This window comes from Geotrypetes seraphini, chromosome 15 (assembly GCF_902459505.1).
Source record: "Geotrypetes seraphini chromosome 15, aGeoSer1.1, whole genome shotgun sequence".
Taxonomy (NCBI): Eukaryota; Metazoa; Chordata; class Amphibia; order Gymnophiona; family Dermophiidae; genus Geotrypetes; species Geotrypetes seraphini.
Window position 1 is genome coordinate 23991099 of NC_047098.1, and position 27067 is coordinate 24018165.

The window sequence follows — 27067 nt, forward strand, 5'->3', positions numbered from 1 at the left end:
TTTTTTAAATTTATTGTAAACCGAATCGAACTTTATCATATGAAGATGACCTGGTCTATAAATTCAAGTTTTAGTTTAGTTTAGGTTCCCAATCCAACTGTGGTATCTGGGGCAAGGGAGGGTTAGGTGAATTGCCCAAAGTCACAAGTGGCAGGGCTTGGATTGAACCCACAACCTCCAGCTGTTGAGGCAGCGGCTCTAGCCACTAGGCTAACTCCTCCCCTCTTCAACTCTTCATTCATTCTAAAAATATTATTGTCATTATAGTAAAAAATTATCTTTGTCTCCACCCCCCCCCCCCCCCAACACACTTTTTTTTCTTGGCGTTTATAACACATCCAGTACTCTCAGTTCTACCTGTGCTCTGATCTTGAGTGCTGGTCCTAATTTCAGCCCCATGGTTGTCAATAGGTGTTCTTCAGTAAGGAGGGGCAGTGTCTCCCCATCAATAGCGTGCTCTCGGAATACCTGTAAAATAAAGTACAAGAGAGGGTTAATCTCCACCCTGCCCCATTGATTTACACTTCTTCCTCCGTATTCGCGGGGGATGCGGGCGGACCATAGTAGGCGCGAATACAGAAAAAAACGCGAATAACTTTTTTAATGTTATTTGCGGTTTTTAGAAAAAGCCTTCTGTTTTTATTATTGGAACCGTGAATAAATTTTCTACAGCGATTTCTGGGCAGGCAACTAGCGATTTCAGGGCAGGCATGCTGGAAAGAAGCCTTTCTCTCTATGGATGCTGGTAAGCAGCGTTTTTCTCAGTGCACACTGGGAAGCATGGAAGCAGCGAATTTGTGGGAGAAAGTATGGAAGCAGCGATTTTCAGAGTGAATGGTAAGCAATACACTTTTTTATTGGTACAGTAAAAGGAAAAAGAACATTAAGGATGATATAATTTTGGGGGGCACATACAGAAACCATGGATACGGAGGAAGAAGTGTACAACACTCTTTCCTTCTGTGCTTGGAAGTAATGCCACCTTGTTTGCCTTAAGGAAACAGGGGAAGGGGATGAGTTTGGCCTTGGAAACTTCACTCCACCCCACATCCCACTCTCCTCAGCCTAGGCTTTGCTATTCCACCAGAAATAAATATTTAATTGCTAAATTGTGATTGATTGCAGTGATCTTGACTAGTTGTTCTCTATATTTGGTTCAATTTCCATCAGCCCCTGCCCAGACTAAGGGTTAAAATATTTCAGGGCAGTTTATAACAGTCTGAAACACACTGCGCTTCTTAAGTTAACTGTTAATAAAAACTATTGCATTTTTTTCTTCAAAAATACAGCCTTCCAATCTAAGGCAGTAGTGACTCACTGGTCTGATGGGAAAAAGATTCAGCAGTCATCAGGACAAAGGGGACTTGCCTACAGTAATGGCAACTGCATTAAGTAGAGTGGCAAGCAAACAAGGAGCCCTGTGATACAAAGTCAGATCATGTTACTAGCATGGCAATTTCACATATGTTGCCCAAGTACCACATAATGAATGCAACATTATAAGAGGGTGTTAAGCAGGGAAGACAGTGTGTCTGTTTTATAAAGGTATTCAAGGTAATACATCTGCCCCATCTTGGTCAGAATTGGAGACACTTCATCAGAGATTAATTAGAGCTGAGCTGCATGTAAATACTCTGGCTCAATATGTTACAACTTTTGCGCATCCAGAAAGCACCAACATTATTCATTTATGACCAAGATTTTAAAGATAAATGGTGCGCAATTTTAAATAAATGCAGTATAGATCTGATATTGCTAATTATTGAACAGACATCCAAATTAGAAAATGAGCTCAAGACGAGTATTGAACAACTGTTGCAGACAATTAAAAATTCGGAAATAGCTGATGCCGAGTTCACTAAACAGGATGGGGAACAATTATCTACCCTTGAAACCTATAGGAATAAAATCAAACAAACCAAGATAAAAAAAATACAAGAGGGATAAAAAAGATTATGCAAATAACAAGGTATACTTGTGGTTATTTAAAACAAATAGCCCCCCTATGACTAAACAAAATGACCCGGATGATCAGGGGTCTACCAACTCAACATCGGCAGGTAGCAACAGCTCAGGGTCCTCATATAGAAGTGGATATTCTACACGTAATGTGACAGGACAGACTTTTTTTTCCAAATGGCCAACAGGGCCTTCGGGAGATATCGAAGCAACAGAGGCAGGAGAGTGGGATTCCAAGCTCCGGGCTACCAAGGGCCTCAAACCAGATCCCAGCAGAGGAATCTTCAACCATATTTAATATCTCAGGTGAATTACTCAGAGTAAATCAGCAAAACCTATTGGAGTTAGGCTTGGGATTTGTTCCAACTGTTCCCTATGATGCGTTTGAAACCCGTTTGGCCATATTTAGACTCTTGCGCCTATTACACATGAAAGTATATTTCTTGAATTTGACACCAGGGGAGGATCAATCTTTAATATCCAGAAAATCAGGCTGGTGCCCCCGTTACCTATACACCCGAATCTGAGTATGTTTCTGGATCTAGTGCTTCACGATGTGGAAGAGCTTGAAAGCACTAGACGGAATACAATAGACAATATATCTCAAGCATTAAGAATTTATTTGAAAGAGTTAAGAAGAAAGGATTCGGTAGTTATTTCCAGAGCTGATAAAGGGGGCACGATTGTAGTTCAATCACGTCAGGCAGAGAGACAAGTTAATGATCCTCAATTTTATAGGCGGCTGGATGAGGATCCGGTCAATTCTCATAAAGTTGAAATTTCACAGATAGTCTCTCGAGCCTTTAAGGCTAAAATAATTACCACAAAAGAAGCAGCTTTTTTGCGCCCCTCATTTCACAGCACTCCAAGAATCTAATTTTTACCCAAAATTCATAAAGATTTACGTGCCCCCCTGGACGGCCTATTTTATCAATGAAAAATTCGGTGCTTGTCTAAATTTCTGGATCTATTTCTTCAACAGGAAATATTGAAAGTAAAGTCTCACGTTAAAGATAGTACTCATATGATTAAACTATTAGAAGAAGTAGATAATGTTTAAACTGATTGGTTGTTGATAACATTAGATGTCAAGGCTCTTTATACTATGATTCCAACTGAAGGAACTTTGGTTCTATTAAAATCCATATTCCATCAACAAACCTATTGTCAAAGGATACCAGCATCATTTCTGATGGAACTTGCCACTTTAGTATTGACTAGGAGCTATTTTTGGTGCAATGAGGTCTTTTTACCAGCAAACTCATGGTATAGCCATGGGCGCTTCTTTAGCCCCTGCCCTAGTGACATTATACATGGCAAGATTGGAAGAAAGGTTTTTATATCATTCCCAGTGGTTTCAACATATTGTACTTTGGAAGCGCTATCTTGACGACATCTTTTGTATTTGGACTGCCGGGATTGACAGACTGAATGCATTTATTGAGTGGCTCAATCAACTCGACATCAACATACACTTTTCAATCACAGTTAATCAGAATGAGATATCGTTTTTGGATTTACGAATTTTTAAATCTCAAGGAAAATTGTTAACCACTATTTACCGTAAACTCACTGATTGGAATAGCATATTAAGATATCATAGTTTCCATCCAGATAAACTCAAGGATAGCTTACCCATTAGTCAATTCCTGCAGCTTCGCAGGATTTGTTACTCTAAGGAAGAATACAAGAAGCAAGCCCAGATCATGAAGCAGCGGTCATGGGCAGGGGAGTTAGGTGAAGAGCTATGTTTTTATTGCTTTCCTAAAGTTGAAGAGTCCTTCAAGGGATCTGATCTGGGGGGGGGGGGAGACAGTAGATTCCTGTGGCTCGATATGAAGTGGGAGTAGGAATGTTGTTTGGCCATTTACCGTTGAAGGACACGACCAGGGGATGTTTTGAGGCATATCTCATCCTGGCAGCGGAGGGACCTGTTCGGCACAAATGGAGGAAGTTTGGTCGTCACGTAGCCCGGCGCTTATTATAGAATAAAACTTATGCCCGCAAGCTGTGTCTAACCTTAAGCGTGACCATGTGCACCAGTGGAAGTGTGGTACAAAACCTCACACTTAAAGTTAAGCGCAGAAGCCTCTTATTCTATAATTACGCACATAATAGAGAGGAATGCCCCCAGTCTGCCCCAAATCCACATAATCAAGCTTGAGAAATGGGCAGCGACATGGCAAATGAGATACAACGTGGATAATTGCAAAGTGATACATGTCGGTAACAAAATCTCATGCACGAATACAGGATGTCCGGGGCGACACTTGGACAGACCTCCCAGGAAAGAGACTTAGGAGTTCTGATCGACAAGTCAATGAAGCCGTCTGTGCAATGCGCTGCGGCGGCAAAAAGGGCGAACAGAATGCTAGGAATGATAAAGAAGGGGATCACAAACAGATCGGAGAAGGTTATCATGCCGCTGTACCAGGCCATGGTACGCCCTCACCTGGAGTACTGCATCCAGCACTGGTCGCCGTGCATGAAGAAAGACACAGTACCACTTGAAAGGGTCCAGAGAAGAGCGAATAAAATGGTTAAGGGGCTGGAGGAGTTGCCGTACAGTGAGAGATTGGAGAAACTGGGCCTCTTCTCCCTTGAAAAGAGGAGACTGGGAGGGGACATGATCAAAACATTCAAAATACTGAAGGGAATATTAGTAGATAAAGACAGACTGTTCACCCTCTCCAAGGTAGGGAGAACGAGAGGGCATTCTCTGAAGTTGAAAGGAGATAGATTCTGTACAAACGTAAGGAAGTTCTTCACCCAGAGAGTGGTGGAGAGCTGGAACGCTCTTCCGGAGTCTGTTGTAGGGGAAAACACCCTCCAGGGTTTCAAAACTAAGCTAGACAAGTTCCTGCTAAACTGGGTCGTACACAGGTGAGGCTAGACTCATTTTAGAGCACTGGTCTTTGACCTGGGGCCGCCGCGTGAGCGTACTGCTGGGCATGATGGACCACTGGTCTGACCCAGCAGCAGCAATTTTTATGTTCTAAATTTACCCATATAATTTTAAATTAAAACCAATTAATGCTTAGACGTGCTTAAGCCATTTATTAGGACTTGTTTAATTAAGTTGGGTGCATGCTCAAATTTGCATTCAAAACTCAGTGGCATTTATAGAATTCTGGTGTGTATGTGTATTTTAGTAAAATATGTGGAATTTCTAGTTCATTTTCTGTCTTCATGCTTCTGTTTCTAGTCTATCACTTTTTTCTGTGTTTTGCAAGTGTGACCAAGGATCCCAATCCTGCTTGTCCGATCTTCCCAATCAAAGGTGTATCTAGGGCATAATGTAGTGTTTCATAGGCTAGGTTGTAATTGTCTGAGCTTTTAATTTTGATTTGCTACACACAGGTTGAACATTTTTTCATGTCTGGTGGTGGCATTTGTCTGTGTTGCTGAAATGCATGGTGAGTCACAAGGGCAAAAATAAAAAAAAATGAACCCAAAATATCCACAGAGAAGAAAATCCAGAAGAAACCAAAAGAAACTCTATGGAATGACGATGTTCCTTAATGGACTTTATTTGAAAATGTCAAAGTTCCAAAGGTACACTAAAATCATCCACATAAAAGTAAAGTAATCCACATAAAAGCCTTAAAGGACCTAGTCCGCTAGAGATGCAGGCCCCAACACGGTCTGCGTTTCAACAAAAAGTCTTCTTCAGGGGTCCCTGGGGGTCTTATAATGGTGAATACGTGGGAAAGCTAATATGTGATGAGCTGGAAGTGAGACACTGCTTGCATTTGCAATAGATAAGGGGGTCACAAGGGCAAATATCCTAATTTTATGCCACAGCCGTGATTAAAGATGTTTCTCTACACAGGGTGGAGGTGAAGGATTTCGACCGAGGTTCTGTTCTATTTGGCTTAATTGGGGGTTGGCTGATGCTATTAACTAGTTTTAATTCCAGTTTGGGGGGGGGGAAGAGTGGATATTGCATATAGAGCTCTTTTGGAAAGAAAGGTGATGGGGGTTGCTTGAACCTGCTCCCCCTCTCCAAGGTGAAGCAGCAAAAAAGTGACAGAATGAGTGGAGTAGTAAGGTGGGCATGGCTAATTTCCTGCAATTGTGCAGCAAAGTGAAAATGCTGCAGCTGTAACTGTGGCATTAGGGACATCACAGGCCTCATCTCAGTTCTGGTTTCTCAACCTAACTCCCAAACGCTGCTGAAACACAGCCATCTTCAGCTTTTTTAGATAGATCTTGACTAGCAGCTTGCACCTTGGCTGTGGTTTGCACATGTGTTGTTCAAGTGCTTTGGGAGCTAGCGTGAACGAAAGGCCTGCCTTCTCCGAGTAGGAGAGGAGCACACCCTGCAGGGGACGCTGAGCCTTGGGTAGGGCAGAGAGCATAAAAGCCATGTTTCTCTCTTCCTTTTGAAGCTGGCCTGGGCCTCTAGCCAAAGTCTTACTTCACTACGCCACATAAACAAGCCCTAAGGCCCTGTGGCAGCAGCACAGGCGTGTCTGGGGGAGGCCACCTAGGCAACAACTGGAAAGAGGAATTCCTGTCTTGAGCTTTTTGTGGAGAAGATGTGCTGGAGGGAAGCTGTGCTACATCCGTCACGCTCCCTGGCAGAGGGACTCTGGCATCTGCTCTGTGGTTTTGGAAGCAGGAACAGAGGGGAGGGCTGTGCAGCCTCTCCACCCCCAACACACATTCTGGCTTTTCAGACAGCTGAAAGCTGTTAAATAGAGGCTCTGGCTGCTGCTACAAAAAAAAAATCCTTTTTAACGCCAGCTCCTTTTAACTCCCTAGCTGCTCTGACACACAAGGTACTGTTCAGTAATGGCTTCTATTCTGACACAGTATCACAACCTCCGAGCCGAATCTAGTTCTCAGTACTCTGGGCCACCAGAAGACAAAGCTGGGCCTAGGGCAAACGATGTTGATGGTCCAGCCCTGCTCCTTGTGCCCCTGCTGCCGGCAGCAACTCTCACATGCTGCCTGCAGCTGACCTGGAAGCCACATCAGGAAGTTACATCAGGCCAGGCCAGGCCAAGCCTGGAGGACCCCCCCAGCCATGCCTCTACTGAATGTAGTGTTAAAACATAAAATAGAAGTATTACATTAAGCAGAAACCAGAGTGAGCTTTGCCTTACAGCCATAGGAGGGGGGGGGGACATCATTACCAAAACTGTTTCGTTCCTAGGGTTGTGTTCAACTTCTCCTAAGTAGTAACATCCCCCCTCCACAGTCAAGGGATGAGACCATGCGTTCAACCACTCCATCTACAGCCTGGCAAAATTAGGGTTACCACATTTGTAAAAGAGGGCCCGAGGCCCTGCCCCCAGACAAACCTTGTTTCCTCTCCATCCCTGAGCTCGGGACCGTGCCTGGAGGGCCTCCGAGCATGTGTGGATGCGATGCAATGGCATCACACACACGCATGCTCGGAGGTCCTACAGATGCAGTCCCGAGCTCTGGCCAGACTCTTCCTGCCTGCAGTGTTAGGCAGGCTTGCTGGACACAAGCAGGTGGCTTGTAAGGTAGAGATGGCTTGTAAGGAGGGAAAGGATGAAGTCCCTCCCATCCCACTTTCCAACTAGACCAACAGCTGTACATCTGGACTCTGCTTAGCCCCTTCTATTGCCCGGAAGGCCTGAGAATTTCCAGACCTCTTACTAAACTAATACTGACAGTATATACCGCTCCCCCCCCCCTCAACCCAGACAAGACAGCAGTGCTGACCGGCTCAGTAATGCATTCTGTTCACTTCTCAGTCACTCACTAGCCCCTAGCTTCTTACCCCCCTCCCGCCCTTTACTGTAAAATATACAAGTGTTTCCAGTGGCTCTGGTATAAAGCTCCCTCTTTATTCTCTCAAATCCAGCACCTTCTTCTCTGCCTAACAGACAAGAAAACATTAAATGGTTTCAAAGAAAGTTTGGATAGATTCCTAGAAGAAAAAGGGATTGAAGGGTATAGATAGATATAGACCACTACTCAGGCGATGGGCCTGATGGGCCGCCGCGGGAGCGGACCGCTGGGCAGGATGGACCTATGGTCTGCCTCAGCGGAGGCAACTTCTTATGTTCTTATGTTCTTATGTTCTTCTCGCCCCTGCCTGTAATATCCTCTTCCTCTCTCTCTTAGATCCCTATACATAACACAGAATGGCTCCTCCACCAAAAATATCTGTTACAAAATAAAAAGAGTAATCAAAAAAAATATATAAAGCAAAACAAATAAGTCTAGTGCAAAAGACTTGGGTTACAAGACATTCAGGTAAGTGATTAAACTGAAAGTGACCATGTGGGCTGCCTAGAACTTGCAGTACTAGGCCTAGTAGCTAAAATCCTTGGGGGGAGGGGGGGTTCTCCATATGTGGTTACTGTATAGTTGAAATGCAGTATAAAGTTCAGATTGTGTTTTTGTACCAATCCAGAGATGAACTGTCAACTTTGGTACAATCTTAGGTAAGATCTAGCCAGATAGCTCAAATAATGCACGAGAGGCAAACATTTTTCAGTAAAAAGGACATTCTGGGAGAGGAAATGACATGAGCCATACAAGGGGATAGACTCATGAGTAACAGAACATTTCTTCACAGAAAGGGTGGGGGAACGCATGAAAGGGCCTCTCATGGGAGGTAGTGAAGGCAAAAACAGTAACAGAATTCAAGAAAGCCTGGGGGAGGATTAATGGAGAAAGAAGCAGTAGGGTAGAGGGTCTTGCTTTTTGCAGCAGTGAAGGAAAATGAACAGCTTGTGATTTTTAACTAACAGAGAGCTGGGACTCCCAAGCAGCAGCTGCATCCAGATGACGTGGAAAACGAGCAATAAAACTTAAAACAGCAAGATCGGTATTTGAAGTGATTTAACTGGGCAGGAGAGGCTCCTGCCCGGTTAAATGCTTGTATGGGTCTATCCCTGGTATTCAGTAGCACAAACTGGTTCTCAGCATTAACCACTAAAGCTGTAGCCAGCTAGTTTGTGGGTGGTCCAGGGGCAAGAGTCAGCACTTATATGGTTACGTACCGATAACTTATATGGTTAAGTGCCAATATTCAACAATTAACCGTCTTAAGTTAACCAGATGAATCAGACCACACAGAACTCTGTCTTATCGTTATCTGGTTTCACTTAAGATGGTTAATTGCAGAATATCACATTTAATCAGGCAACGCTAACCGGCTGCAAAAACCCAGACCTTTAGTGTCAGGGCTCAGACATGCCACTGCCTGCCAAAAAAAAAACGCTAACCGCCAATGACTGAATATTTACGACAGCATATTAATGGGCCAGCCAGTGGCTCTGTGGCAATCCTCCCAGCCGGGACTCTGCTCCTCTGACCAAAAAGACTTGTAATGGCCAAGCTGAGTACCTTAGGATGTGATATAAAAACAGGGCAAAATAAAAATCCTTATGTAATTGTGAAAGAAAAGTTTAAGGCAGCACCAGAAACAAGTCCCAGTTCTGACTGAGCTGGCAGTCTAAAGAAACAGGAAGTTGCTCCCCCCCCCCTAAAATCAGACTTTACAGAACATACAGCCAGCTAATAAAACAACCACGTCAAGAGGTCCCTAAGCAGAAGGAAGATGGGGTTCAGCACACAGCGGAGGGAGCCATGGGGGTCTTCTGTAGGCATACTCTTACCTGTGTGTACTCGGTACAGCCTGTCAGGCTGCCCACAAAGCCACACACATCATCCACCGTCCACTTACTGAGGTCCTCCAGGGCTGAGCTCTCCTCACCATCCAGGAAGAGCCCTCCAACAGCGCCTGCAGCAGGAGAAGACAGAGGATGCATAAATCATTCCCTCGCCCAGAACCCTTGGCAGTCACACATCCCTCTTTAACGATCTGTCAATTAAAGTGCAGGCAGGGTCAGCTGGCGGCCTCGGCCTCCCACAGGTCCCCAGTTTGGAAAAATGTCTCAGCTAATGCGTTTCATATGTGTAATGTTCCGCAGCTGTAGTGCAGATCGTGCCCTGAAGGAGCAGAATGGAAAATCTCAGCCAAACCAAGCACTCTTCAGACCCTTGCCCTCCAACTTCCGTCCCCCTTTCCAATAGGATCTCCAGATCACCTCTCTCTTCCTCTCGAGAGCCTGTCTTAGAACTAACTCCTTTCCAGAATTTTTACAGGACAGAAAGCATGGCACAGACCCATTTCCTAATATTTGTGATTTGCTTTGGAAGGTTATACATCCCTCATCAGGTTTGTAGCATTTATTTCAGGGACCTAACAGAACTATTGGCTTCCACAGCTGGGGAACTTCCTTGTAAACGTACCTGAATCCATCCAGAAATGCCACCGGTGCTGTGCACAGATTAACAATATGGCAGTTTTATTGACCAACTGACGGAAATGGAATTAAACTCAGTGATTTAAAGCAGGGCCCCTGCAGCTGGAGCTAGTGTCTCAGAGGCAATCAGGCCAGCTGTTTCCAGATGAGGTGTAACGTCTCCAAGCAGCTATAAAGCATGGCATAGTTCGAAGGAAGAGTGCAGGATCAGCAGCTGTGTGCTCTTAGAAGCACTCCTGAGGGTCAAAACTGACAAACTGCAAGAGTGTTCTTTTCACCATGGGCCTACCAGGGCAGAATCTGCCAAAATTAAGTCCTGCTGTAGCTGCTCTCTCTCCCTCGATACACACAGACTGCAAGCTGGGGCCCCTGAGCAGATCACCAGCACTGAAAGAAGAAACGCTCCAGGAGTCCCTGCTGTAGCTATTTGGGGGACCCAAGCACTATGCTTCAATGATCATTTCCATCAATAAGACCTCCATTGTGCCCCTCCTCCCCCAGGACTTGGAGCCGGAGCCAGACTCAGCAGCTGAGTCACACTGGCGGCTTCAGATAATTGCTCTGCGGCCCCGGCCGATCAATAAAAGGGATTTTATTCTGCTGCGTGCTCCATCCATCGCCTCTCCTGAGGGCAGAAAGCCTATTGCTCATGTGTTGAGAGGACAAGGTCAGTCACGGAGAGCAGCTGACAGTCACGCAAGGAGCGCAATGAGAGAACTGTTCCACAGAGACACACATTTTACACACTCCCAGTGCAGACAGAATCGGTGCCTCTGAACTAGTTGAGAGCTTTGGATTTAAGCAACCTCAGAGTTTACCCAAGACACTGGGGGAGAATCTCCCAGAGAGTATTCCAAGCTTTGCTTTCATTTATCACCTATTGCTCCCTCATGAAATAAACCATTTACTGTATAGTTACAGATATGCCTGTTATATATAAAATTAGCTCTTCTCAACTCCCTATATGCTTAGCTCCTCTTTCCTCTCAATCCCTTCATCCCTTCCCTCCACCAATCTTCCTATCAAGCCCCCATAATAACTCAGGGCTCACATTCTCATGGTTTCTCTTTTATGGGTTGCTATACTCAGACCTATACCCCAGGGGACTGTGTGAACACTTTTGGTAAGAGAGAAGGTGTCCTTAACCAGCCATCACTTACCTGTATGAAAATACGGGCTGACGGTGTATGGTAATGCAAAGGGCAGTGGCTGTGGAGTTGGCAGGGAGCCAGGCGGGACATACTTCATTTCATTCTTACTGATGCCCGGGCCTAGCAGGTGGCTGGGGGAGCTGCAGGACACGCTTTGGGAAGAGGGAAGTTCAGTCAGCTCCTTGTTGCCCTCGCAGGCTTTCACCGTGTCTTTGCTTTCCTTGGGCTCATTGGCCGAGCTGCTACTCTCGGCCTTCTCGTTGGTGTCTATGTCGCTCTCTGAATCTTTTGTCTCTTCTTCAATGCAGTCTGTTGCACTGTCCCGGCCCTGAACTTCCGCTGGCTCTTTAGTTTCCCTGGGGTTGTTTGGTGCCTCGGCCTGGGTCGGTGTCGACTTCCTTGTGCCCCTCCGCCTTTCTGTCCCTGGCTCTTTAGGCGGTGTGGCAGTGGGGCCCCCAAGGTGGCTCAAGGACAGCAGTGGGGTGTTGCTGTGCCGTAGCACGAGCATTGCGTTTCTGCGAGAAAGCTCCTCGCGCAGTGCCTGTCCTTCTGGAATGTCATGAATGCTGCGCAGGGCTGGGTGGTCTGGGGGTAAGCTGGGGTGAAGGGTCAGGGGCTCAGCAGACAGAAGCCTGTGCCGATGGAGGTTCTCCAGCTCCTTCTGCCGGATGATCTCAGATGACATCTCCAGTCTAGAGAGAAGAGGAAGAAGATAAGTAGTTGTGAGCACACACCCTGGCCTTCTATAATGAGTCGCCAAAAGTTAGGTGCCCCATCGCAAACAGAAGTTGAAGAAAACTAGCATGAGCCGTTACAGCACTCCGCGGTATTCTATAACTTACAAGCACAACTACCTTAGCGTGTAAATGTATAGGGGAGTGTATGGTGCAGTGGTTAGAGCTACAGCCCCAGCACCCTGGGGTTGTGGGTTCAAATCCCGCTCTGCTCCTTGTGACCCCGGGCAAGTCACTTGATCCCCCCAGTGCCCCAGATACATTAGATAGAGTGTGAGCCCGCCGGGACAGATAGGAAAAAATGCTTGAGTACCTGAATAATTTGTAATCCACACAGAATTGTAGGATATGCGGAATATAAATAATTAAATCAATAGGGATGTGCACAGGGGGAGGAGCCTGGGCAGGGCATGAAAGCGTCCATACATAGAATGCTGTAAGTTTTGTACCCAAGTGTTGCATTTAGATGCACACGTTAATGTCTGCTGCTTACGTGGCATACCTAAATGTAGGCACACTGGAGTCAATATTCAGCCAGTGAAACTCAGTTATGCCCAGAAATTCAGTGCCAGGCCATATCTAGGCGTTAACAATAAACTTCCATATTTCTTGAGCCAGCTACACCTCAGTCAGTGAATAACTGACATTTTTGGTGGCAATATCGACCTCTTAGATGCTAGAATAGACTCACAGCCCATGTAATTTGGGCAACAAGCATGAAACACTCAGTTACGTGTGCAAGCTTCAAGGATTAAACACAGTCTCTCCAGTCTACAAGGCACTCGGATCCTCATCTTCTTTCGCTTACTCAAACTGGTTTTTGGCCAATTAAATTGTCTGTCTGGGGCGAACTAGTCATTTTCAGCAGCACTTAACCAGTTAGTGCCGCTGAAAATGACCCATTAGTGCTTAAAGCACTATTTTGGGAGTGTTCTGGAGGCGGAGTCAGTACTTGGCCACTTAAGTGCTGATAATTTCAGTTATAACCAGAAATGCCAGGAAAAAGAAATCAACCCTGATGGAGAATATGGGTTTTCCAGTTGTAACAGAAAACCCCTGAAACTTGTGCTTATTGTCATGCAGTTGCTGCACCATTTGTGTAAGAGCAGAGGGGTCATGAAGGGCGGTGGTGCCTCTTCAGCAGCTGGAGATTGCTTAAAATCCACAGACAGACTTAGCTCCAATTCCAATTTCACGATGAATGAGATCAATGTCGGAGTTCAGCCTGCCCATGAGTTCCGAGAATGCTCAAATGCAAGCAAATGTGGGGGTGGGGAACACTTCAATGACAGCACCAGTAGCAAGGGCTTCCTCTACTGAAGGAAGCATTCATTGAGGAAAGGTGTGGAGGAGGTGACGACACAGATGAAGGAAAGAAGAACTATAGGTCTGTCCTGACTGGGGTAATGAGTTAAGAAAAGAGGAAGGAGGCACATGTTTGGGAAGGGGGTACAGCAAGATTTTTGCAGTTTGGTGGGGAGTTGAGTGGGAACTTTGGTAAGAAAGAGAAGGGATGAGTATAAGGATGGAGTTTGGATGGGGGGTAGCTAGCAAGGCCTAGATGATGGTATGGAGAGAAAGATGAGTGAGGAGGAGAAAACAAGAGCTTGGAAGAGTCGGGGAGGGAGACTCATTGGGTATGAATCTTATAGGAGGACTACAGGGAAAGAGCAGAGGCTTGTGGAGAATGAGAGAAAAGGACTGGTGGGGAAAAGAGGCCTTGGGATAGGTAAGTGGAATAGAGGCCAACTGAATTTCGGTTTCAGCACCAAAACTGATCCAATACCATTTTGGCTGAAACCAAACCCCCTCCTTCACAAGCACTCAGTGCCTACCCAGGCCTACCTTTAAATCTCCTGGTGGTCCTTCAAGCCAAAACTGAACCCCAGTTCACTCTTGCCCCTTATGGATCTGCAGCCCTTTGCCGGGCAGTGGCGTGCAGTGAGGGTTTTAGGGGATTCAGTGAATCCCCAGCTCTATAGCCCTGCTTTTTTATTTTTTGCTTGATATAGTATGATTTCTTGAGTAGGCAGCCTGCTCAACCACATCAAACAAAAAGTAAACAAACAAACAAACAAACAAAAAAAATCTGGGCTCTCAGTCTGGGGATTCTCCGACCCCTCCCTGAAGACCCTGACAGTACTGATCTGAATTTGATTAGCTGAGCAGCATCTGCCTGTTGCCTTCTCAACCAATAAAATTCAGAGCAGTGCCCTCAGGGCCTTTACAGGTTGGGGCGAATCCCCTGAAGGCCCTGACCACACACTGCTGCTGGGATTTTTCACAGCAGCCTATTAGGAAGTCCTGGCAGCCATTTTGGGATTGTGCTTGCTTATACTGGTTTCTCCTACTTATGCTATTTCCAGTCTCAACAGTTACTGGAACCTCTCCACAGCAGTCTCGCAAGGCTGCCCAGGAAGTCCTGGCAGCCATTTTGGGATTGTGCTTGCTTATGCTGGTTTCAATTTCCAGTCACTCCTACTTATGCTATTTCCAGTCTCAACATGGTTACTGGAACCTCCCACAGCAGTCTCGCAAGGCTGCCCAGGAAGTCCCGGCAGCCATTTTGGCTGCAGAATCAGTAGGATCAAGAGCAACTGGGGATCACCACTAGACCACAAGGAGATTTAAAGGTAAGCCTAGGGAGGACCTTTGTGTGATGGGTGGAAGGTGGTAGTGGGTGGGTGCAAGAACTGAGAGTGATTGCAAGGGAGGCAAATGGGGGTGCCAAAAGTGATTGTCGGGGGGGGGGGGGGGAGGGGAGGTTTGGTTTCAGTTTCGGCTGAAACTGAACTACAGATTTTGGTTGTTGGTTTAGTTTTAGTAGAGTGAAAGCAACTATTGAGAGGAGGGAAAGAAAGATGCCTGCAGACTCGAGCTGGGTTTGGGAGGGCAAGTGAAGACTGTGGGACAAAGTGTGAAAATGAGAACTTGGAAGAGGTGTAGGGAATACAGTCAGGAAGTGAGACTAAGAAAGGATATGTTATGTGGCAGCTGTAGGAATGAGGAGAGAACTTGAGACAGTGTGCTGGGAATGTTGAAGAAGGTGTAGAGCGTTGTTGAATCATTCGATGGAATCCACCTAAAACAACACACAATTGTATTTTGCAATTTAAATGCACTAATAAACCCATATTTTTCTTGCCTGCCTGAAAAATAAACCCCTACATTTTCTAATGCTAAATCCTTAGGATCAAAAGCTCTACTTATAAATGGCTAGCTTTTAGTTTTATTTTGTGTTTTTGTAAATTTCCTTTTTTTAAGTTCGGTGATACAAACATTGTACACTTCCCCCTCCGTATTCGCGGGGGTTCGGGGCAGAGCCGGCCCACGAATATTAAAAAAACGCGAATAATATTTAAGCCGGTTCTGCCCCTAACCCTCTCTTCCCACAGCTATTTTAAGCCCTGTAAGCCCTCCCTTAAGCCTTACCTGGTGGTCTAGTGGGTTTTCGGAGCAGGAGCAATCTTCCCACGCTCCTGCCCCATGCAGATCGCTCACAGGAAATGGCTGCCTTGAGTTCCCGTAGTCTCTCGAGCTATTTCCTGTGAGCGATCTCTACGGGGCAGGAGCGTGGGAAGATCGCTCCTGCCCCGAAAACCCGCTAGATCAACAGGTAAGGCTTAAGGGGGGAGCTTAAAATAGCCTGAAAAATGAAAATATATTTTATGATCAAAAACCATGAATAAGCGAATCCGTAGATACGGAATTTGTAAATACGGAGGAGCAAGTGTATATTGGCTACATACTGTATATCAGTTTTTAACCACAGGAAAGCAAGAAAGAGAAAATAAGTCAGTATGTGCTCAAAGGAAAGAGAGAAGGAGGCAGAGCTGCTATGTTACTCAGTTTTAGTAGGAAAACTTTTTAGCCGGTCTAGCTTTTGAACCCAGACCTTAAAAGCACACTATTTGTGGTCCCTGATTCCACCACTGAAATCAGTATTGCAGTATAAAGCCCCATAATGGACTGTCGGAAATCCAGGACTGGCCTTTAATCTTCGTCTTGGAACTGAGTAACTTGGCAGCTCTAGAGGAGAGGGAAGCAGAGGATGTATCAGCTTGTACTTCCAGGCCTAGGATTACCTGGCAAGGTTTTGTTTCCGCAGCATCTCTTGCTGTCGTGCAAACAGTTCTGCCTGCGCTGGCTGCAAAAACCCGTATCCTAGAGACAGAGATGATCAGGTAAGTGCAAAGGCCCAGAGTGCGTCCCTTTTCCTCTCCCCCCTAGCATTCACATAAGCTGTTTAAAAGCCCTGCCTCCGCTCCTGACAGTATATTTCCACTAGGAGGCAGCGCTCCAACTCACCTGGTGCCTGGCACAGGGCAGAAGGCACCCCGAGGAAGGGTGGGCGTAGGTGGGGACCTAGTGCAATGTGAGGGGCAGTCTGAGGTGAAAGCAGAGGAGGAGGATGCGACATCTCCCTGTGAAAAATAAGATAGAATCAGATTACAGACAGCCTTGGGGCAAATGATGACACATGGAAGGGAAAACTCAGCTGTTTCTTAGAAAGAGGTCTTATTATGATGAAGACTCACTTTCAGGATTCGCCTTCCTTTTTACCCACCCAACATCTGTTAGAAATAAGGGAGCCACCCTATTTTTACCTATGGAAACTCAGACATCATTCAGGGACATGGTTGGGAGAGCAGAAAGTAGCAGGGGTAAAGAGGAGGTGGGTTCCCTAAGAAGACAATGTCTAAAAAAAAAACACCAAAAGGAGGAAAGAACCAATGGACTTCCAAATGCAAAAAAATGAAAAGACCCAAAGGTCAAAAAGGAATGTCAACATGTAATAAATCTATGTGCAAAGAGGCTAATGCAGAATAGATTAGACTTAACATGAAGTAATGTTTTGGCAAACCAATGCTCTGATGAATATTGCTCTGTCAAATTTATGCAGCCTCTGTAATCTTATAAGTCTCACGTAATGCTTGGATTTAGGGCCCCCTTTTACCAAGGTGCGCTAATGGATTTAGCACGTACTAAACACCAAGGGCTCCTTTTATCAAGCCGCGCGTTAAACCGCCGGCGGTGCTAGCTGCTACCGCCGGCGGTAGTTTTTAGGCCAGCGCGGGGGTTAGCGCGTGATGAAAAGTCGCTTGCGTTAACCCCCGCTAGCACGGCTTGATAAAAAGAGCCCTAAGACACCCCCCCCCCCCACTGGAATAACGTCGGCATCTTAACATTTAGAATGCACTAATCTTTAATGTGCGCTAAATCAGTTAGCACACCTTAGTATAAGAGAGCTAAAATATCCTCTGACCAGGGTCAGCTCAATCTACGGAGCAGGCGAGGCCCTGGGCCAGGGCACCAGTGATAAAGAGTGCCAAAATCCCAGTACGGTCTACCTTCAAACTTCTAGTGGAACAGATGCTGGACAGTGATTTTGGCACCCCCTTACCCCCAGTGCCCTGAGCCAGTGACTCACCTGGTACAGCAGGAGGTGGAGACTTGAGAGAGAGAGGGGGGGAGATACCAAGTTGCAGGGGTGGAGGGGGGCCAGTGCAAAAGTCAGCTTAGAGCGTCATAGCCCCTTAAGCTGTTCCTGCTTTTGACGAAACTGTGAGAGCTGCACAGGAAAGGGAGAGACGAAAGGCAGAATTAACTTTGCTGAGATCTGTCCCTGCAAAACTTTCCCCCGTCACAGTACCCTTTCCCTTTGCTTTGTCTTAAGATGCTCAGCATGCACCACGGCACTCATACATTAAAATGACGCCACGATGCCATCTGAAATCGCATCTTTCCTGTCAGCAGGACATAATCTTCTTCTGCCCAAACACCAAAGTGAGAAGATTCGGAGCAGCCCTGAACCTAAGCAGATTTCACAGGAAGACTGAGATGCCCCCAAACTATTCAAACAGGGCTGTCAAACCTCAAAAATAGACATCCATGAAATTAATTTTATGTCCCTAGCAAAACATTAAAGGAATCGCTTTTGTTATTTTGCCCAATATACACGCCACATATTTTTCAAGTCACTAAGAACATCCTAAACGACAGGTCTGTGTCTCCAGTGCAGTGAGCTCAGGCCTTTAATGTGTGTCACTAAACCCGTTCTAACCAGTTTGGCGCACCAACGTTTTAGCTTCCGATGCACAAGATGGCTCTGCGCGGTCTTTTCTGTGCCCTGTGGCAGCCTCTGAGAATAGTATGGAAATGAAGTACACCAATCTCATTAATATTAAAATAAGCACTCTGGGCCGATGCCCAGACATTGCCAGGTGAGGCACAAAATGTAGCAACGACTTTTAACGCTCCAAAATTACCGCCAAATTCGTTCACTTTCACAATTCTTATGTTCTAAATCTCTTAATATTCTCATTCATTCTTTGGTGATCTCTAAACTTGATTATTGTAATGCCCTTTTTAAGGGCATTTCTCTGAATGAAATAAAACGTTTGCAAATTATTCAAAATGCCGCCATTAATCTTATAACTAAAACTAGGAAATTCGACCACGTAACTCCTCTTCTTAGGAAAGCGCATTGGCTACCTATAGCTCACCGGATAACATACAAATTATGCATACTTACTTTTAAATCCCTATGTTATAAAACTCCAGCATTCATATATAAATTATTAATCCCGTATATTCCAAATAGAACGCTGAGATCCAATGAACAAAATCTATTGATGATCCCATCTCTTAGGGTTGTTAATACAAGACGGCAATTCATTATTTCAGTCACTGCACCTCAGTCTTGGAATTCTCTCCCTATTTACTTAAGGGAAGACCGTAATCTGGAGAAATTTAAGAGTAATCTAAAAACTTTTCTTTTTAAGGATGCTTTTGATAATTAGTTAACAATCTGCTGGTTAAAAATTCTTATTTTATTGTGTTTTTTTTGTTCTCCCTGCCTTTCGTTTTTCCCTGATTGTCTTACTTTTCTTTAAGGAATTTGTATTTCATCCTCTGTTTTCCTTGTGTTTACTGTTTGTTAAGTATGTCTTTTAGTCTGTTTGGATGTAAAATTGTTAACGTACTGTATTGTTTCCCAAAGATTGTAATTTTTAAAAAATGTTCATCGCTTAGAAATGTGATTTTATTAAACTTGAAACTTGAGATGCCGGTAGCATTGCACTGTGTGCGTTAAAAGCGTATGCCAGCAGGTGGAAGTTTACAAAAATAAAAAAAAGGTATGGGATATATGCATCGTACTTTTATAGGGAGGGGGAGCACCAAAAAAAAGCATATATGTCTTGCTATATGAATATGTTAAAAGCAGTCTCCGGTGCGTGTGTTAAAGGCATGTCTTGGGCACATTTGCTAAAACTTTATACTGGCAGGACTGGGTCGGCCAATGGTTGGTGTGAGTAAAAAAAACAAAAACATTTGCATGGTTTGCTAGTAGTTCTCTGTCCTTCCAATGATACTTATGACATGTGCCTATGATGTGTTACATATGCCTATGATCTGTGTGCTTACTAAGTAGCTTTTTCCGGCTCAAGCGCACATGCCTTTCCGTGAACTATTCTGCGCACGTGGCAATTGCTTTCACCAATGACTTGATCAAATGGTATTTCCGCGGACCTCATTTGCATGCATAGTTTTTGGAGCATCGCTCGTCGTTTAGAAATTGGAAAATTTATCGCCGCTACAATGGCTCGCAGGATTTTAATAGGGGCTTTAGAGCATCAGGGCCTCAGGAAATAAAGGGGCACACCACAGCTTGGTCAGATCAGCCGTGCATAAAAAGTGATGGTAAAAAATCAGAAACACGGTCAGTAATTAACATTTCCTTTAGCTGGTAGCCCTGATGCAAAGAAAAAAAATAGTCTTTAGTAACTTTTCCAGGCTTGACCTTAGGTATAACAGTTGCTTCGTTTCACTATTCACATGCTCAAGAACACGGGCGAGCGAAGAAGATATGAGAGGGCATAAATGTCCCAGCACCCGAAAACCACGGACACATGCACACCACCATACTGACAGGTTCACAGTTCCAGTCTCCCTAGCCACACACACACCCTCTCTCTATGGTCCTGATTACGCCTTGTGATGGCACAGTTTACAAAACCCTCCCGTATCCCTGGATTTTCAAACGCTTTCATTCATTCTATCCACGTTGTTGCAACATTCCCCGTCTCCGTAGGTTTTTGTTGCTCGGACCCGCCCCATAATTATCCTCTCCAGTAACCCCCCCCCCCAAAAAAAAAAAATCTGGCTTCCAGATCCAACCACAGCCAAAACCTGATTCCCAAACCACATTATCAGACGCCAACAGAATCAGGGTAGAAAAGAGACAACCTGGGTGGGAGCTGCTGGTAATCTCTTCCTCCACAGGCTGAGAGCTTATCCAGACATCCCATCTGCAGCACTGCAGGGTTCCCCTGTGTGCTGCACCATTACCAGCACAGCTCAGTGTCCCACCAGCAGGTGGGGGGGGGGAGCTTCAGGGTGGGGGGGTTTAGAAGAAGAAATGAAATTACAGGACCTGCCTGCAGTTGTTCCCTAATGAGCCCTTCCACTTCCCGCTCTCCTCTAAACTAATTGCTGGGCCAGCCGTGTCTGGAGCCCAGCCACCGATCGATCCGTCGCTGCTGAAAAGTTAATGCTAATCGCATAAGCGCTCCGCCAGCGTCTCGCACTCCAATTAATCTCAGGTAAGGCAGCGCGTGACCTTCGACTGGGAGCCAGGGCAGCGGCCAAGTGATGCTTATGTAATTACAGCATGAAGTGTGTAATCACCTGCCCTAATCCCCGAGGCCTCACAATTAGCCGAGGCCTTGGTCGTGGGGCTGCCAAGTGCTCTGCCACCCCGGACAGCCCGCAGATGAATAACGGCCAATTAAAGCTGCCTGACGGAGGCTAGGAGATGTCCCGTCAATCGTAATTAGCCATAATCATGGGGAGAGGAGACTGGCAGACATGCTGTTAGCTTTATAGGAAACAATTTAGGAAATCAGGCAGCCTTTAACTATTTCATGACCCTGGCACACTCATATGGCTGTTATATGCATACACTATACTAGGCAAGTAGTCCCAGCTCCACAATTCTCATCTTATGATGTGTTTCTTCCTTAGATGCTGGGCTGCACACCGGTATTCTGTTTTTCTTTTAGATTCAGGGGCTGTACTTGGTTCTACTACTCTGGGGATCAAGTTGCCACTGTGGCAAGTAAAACATTTAAATCTAGAGGAGAAACATTTATTATAGCCAAGAGACAAGCATGCCAGGCTACTGGGCTTGAACTGGGTCTCTACACTGTTCCAGCACATTTCCCTACCTTAATCTAGCTGAAGGTGTGCAAGTGGCCTGGCAGTCAATGCCAGGCCCAGGTGGGGGGGAGGGGGGAGCTGGCTTGGTGGTTTAAAAGTCAGAGCCGGCATTAGGAGGAGGGCAAACAGAGCAGATGCCCTGGGCCCCACAGCTCTAGGGGGGCCCCCAAGGGCTGGGATGTCTTTTCCTTCTTCCCACCCAGTTCCGAAACCCTCTTCACCTGTAAAAATGCAAGGAGGTTGCTGTACAGCAGTGATTCTCTAGCGCTGCCAGTAGCCATGGTCTGCCTCCCTGTTGCCGCTTGGATGGGTCTTGGCAGAGTGCATTGCCGAGGAGGCTGCGAACAGCACTAGAGAATCACTGCTGCACTGGTGACTTCCTTGCTTTTTTACAGGCAAAGGGGGCTTCGGAACTGGGTGGGCGAAAGAAAATGACATCCCGGCCCACGGAGGCCCCCTGGAGAAGCTGGTTTTAAAAACTGAAGGGAGGGATGATGGATGAGAGGGCATTTGGTGGACCTGGGGGTGGAAGGGAGGGAGGGAAGGAGGAAGAAGGGAGAGATGCTGGATGGGAGGACATTGGTGAGTGGGGAAATTAGGGGAGGGGGGCAGGGTGGAGAGGAATTGGGGGGGGGCCTTTTTAATTTCTGCTCTAGGCCCCAGCATGTCTAACAGCGGCCTTTCTTACAGTGATCAAGCTCAGCTAAGTGTTGGGGGGAAGAAGAAGAAAAGTGAGGGTCTAAGTGGAAAGGGATTTGCCCATACTTTGATTTCCACCAACCCGTAGTTACAGACTGAAGAACGACCACAGTTCACAACCATGTTTGCCCAGCACCTCTATGTGGTAAGTGGGACATCAGACCAAGACATCTGTATTTCCCTGAAATTTTCCAAAAGGCTCTATTCAATGTAGGGCCTTTTGTAAAACACGTACAATGATGTGCAGGAGTGCAGACATATTTGCCATTCATTTTAACAGCTATGTATGATCTGGATACTGGACAATGCCATCACTCAACAGACTAGGCAAAAATTACATATCATTTTTAATTTTGTTTAGTCTTATCTAATTTAAAAATTGCTTTTAATGTTGACTGCTTGTTGTTTATCCAGCATAGGGTTCTTATTGTTTCAATTGTTTGCTGCATAAATTCCTTAGTGGAAAAGTAGCCTAATAGTTAGTGTAGTGGACTTAGAACCTGGGAACCGAGTTCAATTCCCACTGCAACTCCTTGTGACCCTGGGCAAATTACTTAACTCTGGTGGCATAGTAAGAGGGGGGTGGGGGGGCAGAACACCCCGGGCGCCGCCTTGGTGGGGGTGCTGGCACCTCTCTGTCCCCGTCCCCCCACACACATACTTGTGCTCTCCCTTCCCCATCCTCCCATACTTCTTTAAATGTTTGCCAGTGCAAGCAACTACTCTGGCCTGCTGCCTGGTTCCCTCTGAAATCATTTCTGGGTCACGGAGCTAGGAAGTGACATCAGATAGAGAGGCAACGCCAGCACAAGCAGCAGGCCGGAGAAACTGCTCGCACTGGCGAAGATTTAAAGCGGTAAGGGGGTGGGAAGGCAGGGCACACGTGTGGTCTGGGAGGTGCGGAATGAGCAGGGGAGGCAGAGAGGAGGCACCTCCGACCCTCGCTGCGCCGCTGCTTAACCTCCACTGCCCCCACTCCACTGACTTAGATTGTGAGCCCACCAAGGACAGGAAAGTACCTGCATATAATGTGTTTAAACTGCTTTAGTTGTACCCACAGAAAGGTGGTATATCAGGGGTCTCAAAGTCCCTCCTTGAGGGCCGCAATCCAGTTGGGTTTTCAGGCTTTCCCCAATGAATATGCATGAGATCTATTTGCATGCACTGCTTTCAATGCATATTCATTGGGGAAAGCCTGAAAACCTGACTGGATTGCGGCCCTCAAGGAGGGACTTTGAGATCCCTGTGGTATATCCAATCCATGACCTTTAATGATATTGTCATTATTAAAATTCAGTCTCAATGACTGGGATGGGGTGGGGAAAGATATTACACCTTTAAAAAAATGCTTTATATTTTAAGGCCTTACGTTTTGGCTTTTGATGTTCCATGTGCCTGTGCACAAATCAGAGCTAATTGCGTTCTCGCTGCTGACGTTTTTACTTATATACGAGATATGTATGATTGCTATCATTATGGTCATACCTACTAAAGAGATATTTACGGAAAAAAAAGCTGCATGTCCAGAAAAAGGGCATTCTCGTGTGGGGTGTTGTATGTATAAGTATCGGTATCTACATGTGTAAGAGTCAGTCTTGCAAAATATCCATATATATAATTTCTGGAAAATACATATTTGCCAAATTTTACAAAACTGCACAAAGAGGAGCCACTTCAAAAAAACAGAATGAAATACCATCTTTTGATGAATCACTGATGGAAAGGTATCCGACACAGGTGTGCGTCTCAGAGCAGGTGCAAAATCTGGCATTAGAATTTTTAAAAATCTAAATTGGGAGCTACGTGTATAATTTTTGGACTCGCCCAAATCATGCCCCCCTCCTTTGAAATCTCTTCATCCTGGAGCATCTACTCCTTTAATAGCACCATTATGAAATTACCATTTACCCATTTGTAATCTACTTATGTAAATGCCATTATTTTCACAGTACCGAAGTCTCTAAAATGATATTCTTTGCATGGTATTCCTGGGATAAGGGATAAAAAAAACTCACTGGGAGTCAGTAACTGAGCTTGTAAGTCAAAGCAAAATACCCAGATTGCTCACTAAGCACATATCTGCCAATTTTTCTAGAATAAGGGTTCTCATTCATAGTCCTCAGGACATACCTGGGCAGTCAGGTTTTTAGGAAAGCCATAAAACAGAAGTAAAGCGTGCAAATTTCTTTCATGCATATTCATTATAGATATCTTGAAAACCTGACTGGTTGGGTGTGTCCTGAGGTCTGGGCTGAGAACCCCTGCTCTAGACTATGTCTGATTTCAAGGAAGCCTGGGATAGTCACGTGGGATCTCTTAGAGAGAGCTATCTAATTTCTTATTATGTTCTTCTCTCATTGAATTTACCTTTAAACCGTGCCGAGCTCTATCTTTATGGAGATGATGCGGTATAGAAACTTAAGGTTTAATTTAGTTTAGAGAGGAAGAGATAATGGACAGACTGGATGGGCCATTTGGCCTTTATCTGCCATCATGTTTCTATGTTTCTCATAGGCACAATCAATTGCACCTCTGGAAATGTGTCCAACTCAGAGCTGCAACTAGGGTAGTCTGCACTGTAAAAATGGCTGATATTTTCACTACTCTCTTCCCCTGATCTAAACAACAATTTGCCCTTAGTTTAGAAGTAGAGAATGACACGGTGAAAGAATTCATCACCGTTCCTGTCCCCGCGGATAACCAAGGGAAACCATCCCATGTCTTTCTTTAGTGTCTATCTAAACCTCAGTCCTTCTACACCAGTATTCTTTAGTGCAAGGCTTTAGGGTCAATGGCTGGGCCCATTCATACTCTGATTCTTATGTGAGCCAAGTATAGGATAATGAAGCCTTTGTGACATCACTGATGAGGTTGGCTTATAGGCATTGGTGGAATCAGGCTTTATGACATCACGGGATATTGCTACTCTTTGGGTTTCTGCCAGGTTCTTGGGACCTGAATTGGCCACTGTTGAAAACTGGGCTTGATGGGCCTTCGGTCTGTCCCAATATGCCAATGCTTGTGGTCTTATGTTCTAACCATCCTGTGTCATTCTTTAGTGACTACCTCAACCTCAATCCTTCTATATCAGCATTCTTCAATGAAAGGCTTGAGGGTCAGTGGCTGAGCCCATTCGTACTCCGATTCTTCCCTCTCTCCTTAAAGAATGACATGGGGATGGTTTTCCGTGGTTATCTACAGGGACAGGAATGGTGATGAATTCTGTCACCGTGTCATTCTCTATTTAGAAGCACAGGATTTGTGACACCTTCTCACTGCACCTCCCCAATTCCCACTGCTCTCCCATTTCACTTGTCTTCCCTCTCCAACACAGCCTTCAGCTCTGGGTCTACCCCTGAAAACCCAAGCGATGAGAGCCACTGAAGGCTTCTGTCCGGCCACTTACAATGACCCTCAGTGCCACTGTGCAATCAGAATGGACTGCAGAAATGAAAGAGGGATATGTCCCGCTATCGTATGGCCAGAAGCAACAGGATATATAGGGAGATGACCTGAAAGGGACAGGTTCAGTTTACAGGTTGTTTTAAGCTATCAGTCGCCTGGTCTCCTTCATTCCTCTCTGGAGTGTCCCTGTTTTTCTCCTTGGTCCCGCTGATGGTATGAGCAGAATTACTAAAATCTGATATGTCCTTTAACAGGAGACAAATACTTCACGGGGCTTACAAAGTATTGACTTTCTTTTACAATAAGCACTAATGACCTTCAGATAATCAATACTTAAAGTCGTTACAGGGCTACGCATTAGATAGTTGAGATGGGCTTTTCATTCTAACCACATCTCATCCCCTCTGATGTGCTGCTGGCGGCCTCTGGCCTCCCAGCTGGGAAATCACGACACTGACCCATAGGAAAATATTGGCAGAAAATGCATTCTGACCGTGGCTCTCTTTTCCTTGGGCAAAGGGAAAATGAATCTCTGGACACCTCGGTTATTGCTGCCAGCAAAGAGGCAACTTAATACCCTAAGCAGTCAAAAGGGATCATTAAAAGAGGGGAAGGTGGAGTGCTACAGAACAGCTCCTTCATTAGTGATTCTGCATCTGTAAGAGAAAGCCAGGAGCTCCACGAATGCTGTTTTGACGATTATGGTAAGGGACAGCAGCCCGCAAAACCCTAGATGTCCCTAATCAACAACTGAGATCAACAGTGGAGGTTGCATCTCCATTAATACAGTCTCCTCCAGGGCTGTGGAGTCGTAGATAAATGTTCCGACTCAGACTCCTCAGTTTTTTGTACTTCAGACTCCGACTCCGACTCCAGGTACCTGAAATTTCCTCCGACTCCGACTCCACAGCACTGGTTAATTTTCAGATCGTTAAAATGGAATGTCAAGTTGAGAGAAATGAGTATTTTCGACACCACCTTCTTTTTGCTTTTAATCAAGGTTCTAAGGCCGCAAAAGCTGCTCGCAACATTTGTGCTGTGTATATAGTGGGTGCTATAGCTGAAAGAATCGCTCGTGATTGGTATGCCAAGTTCAAAAATGGAGTCGGTAGATAAATGTTCCGACTCCGACTCCTCAGTTTTTTGTACTTCTGACTCTGACTCCGACTCCAGGTACCCGAAATTTCCTCCGACTCCGACTCTTCAGCCCTGGTCTCCTCCCCCCTCAGCCCCCTCAAAAAGAACTACCTAGAGGACCCTTAGAATACAAAGATACAGGAAATACAAGGGACAGGGAAAAGTTCCCCTCTTCTTTGTCCCTCTCATAGCTGCTTGAAATCCTACCTAATTAGTTATTCCTCTAGCAGGACTTAGTAAACCAGTACTGACCCGGTCACTCTGCAGCTAATGCAGGACCTAAATTTAATATTTTGAATGTAACTCACACCTTGTGGAGTTACATGCAGGCAAAGTAGGTTTTTCCCTGTCCACGGAGGGCTCAAAGTCTGAAAGTTTGTACCTGAGGCAACAAAGGGTTAAGTGACTTGCCCAAGATCACAAGGAGCATGTGCTCTAACCACTAGGCTACTCCGTTCATTTATAGTGCACAGTTTCCCTAAAGCATGTGTTAAGAAAAATA

The 27067-nt window shown here is 45.5% G+C and overlaps 1 protein-coding gene across 1 annotated transcript in view; it reads right to left on the minus strand.

Moving 5' to 3' along the window:
* The window catches only part of SAMD11 (sterile alpha motif domain containing 11), a 183533-nt gene that overhangs the window by 5732 nt on the left and 150734 nt on the right, over positions 1-27067 (minus strand). The window contains 5 exon segments of the mRNA XM_033921680.1: positions 358-468; positions 9567-9691; positions 11378-12060; positions 16188-16266; positions 16411-16526. Of these exon segments, the coding sequence (XP_033777571.1) occupies positions 358-468; positions 9567-9691; positions 11378-12060; positions 16188-16266; positions 16411-16526 (1114 nt within the window).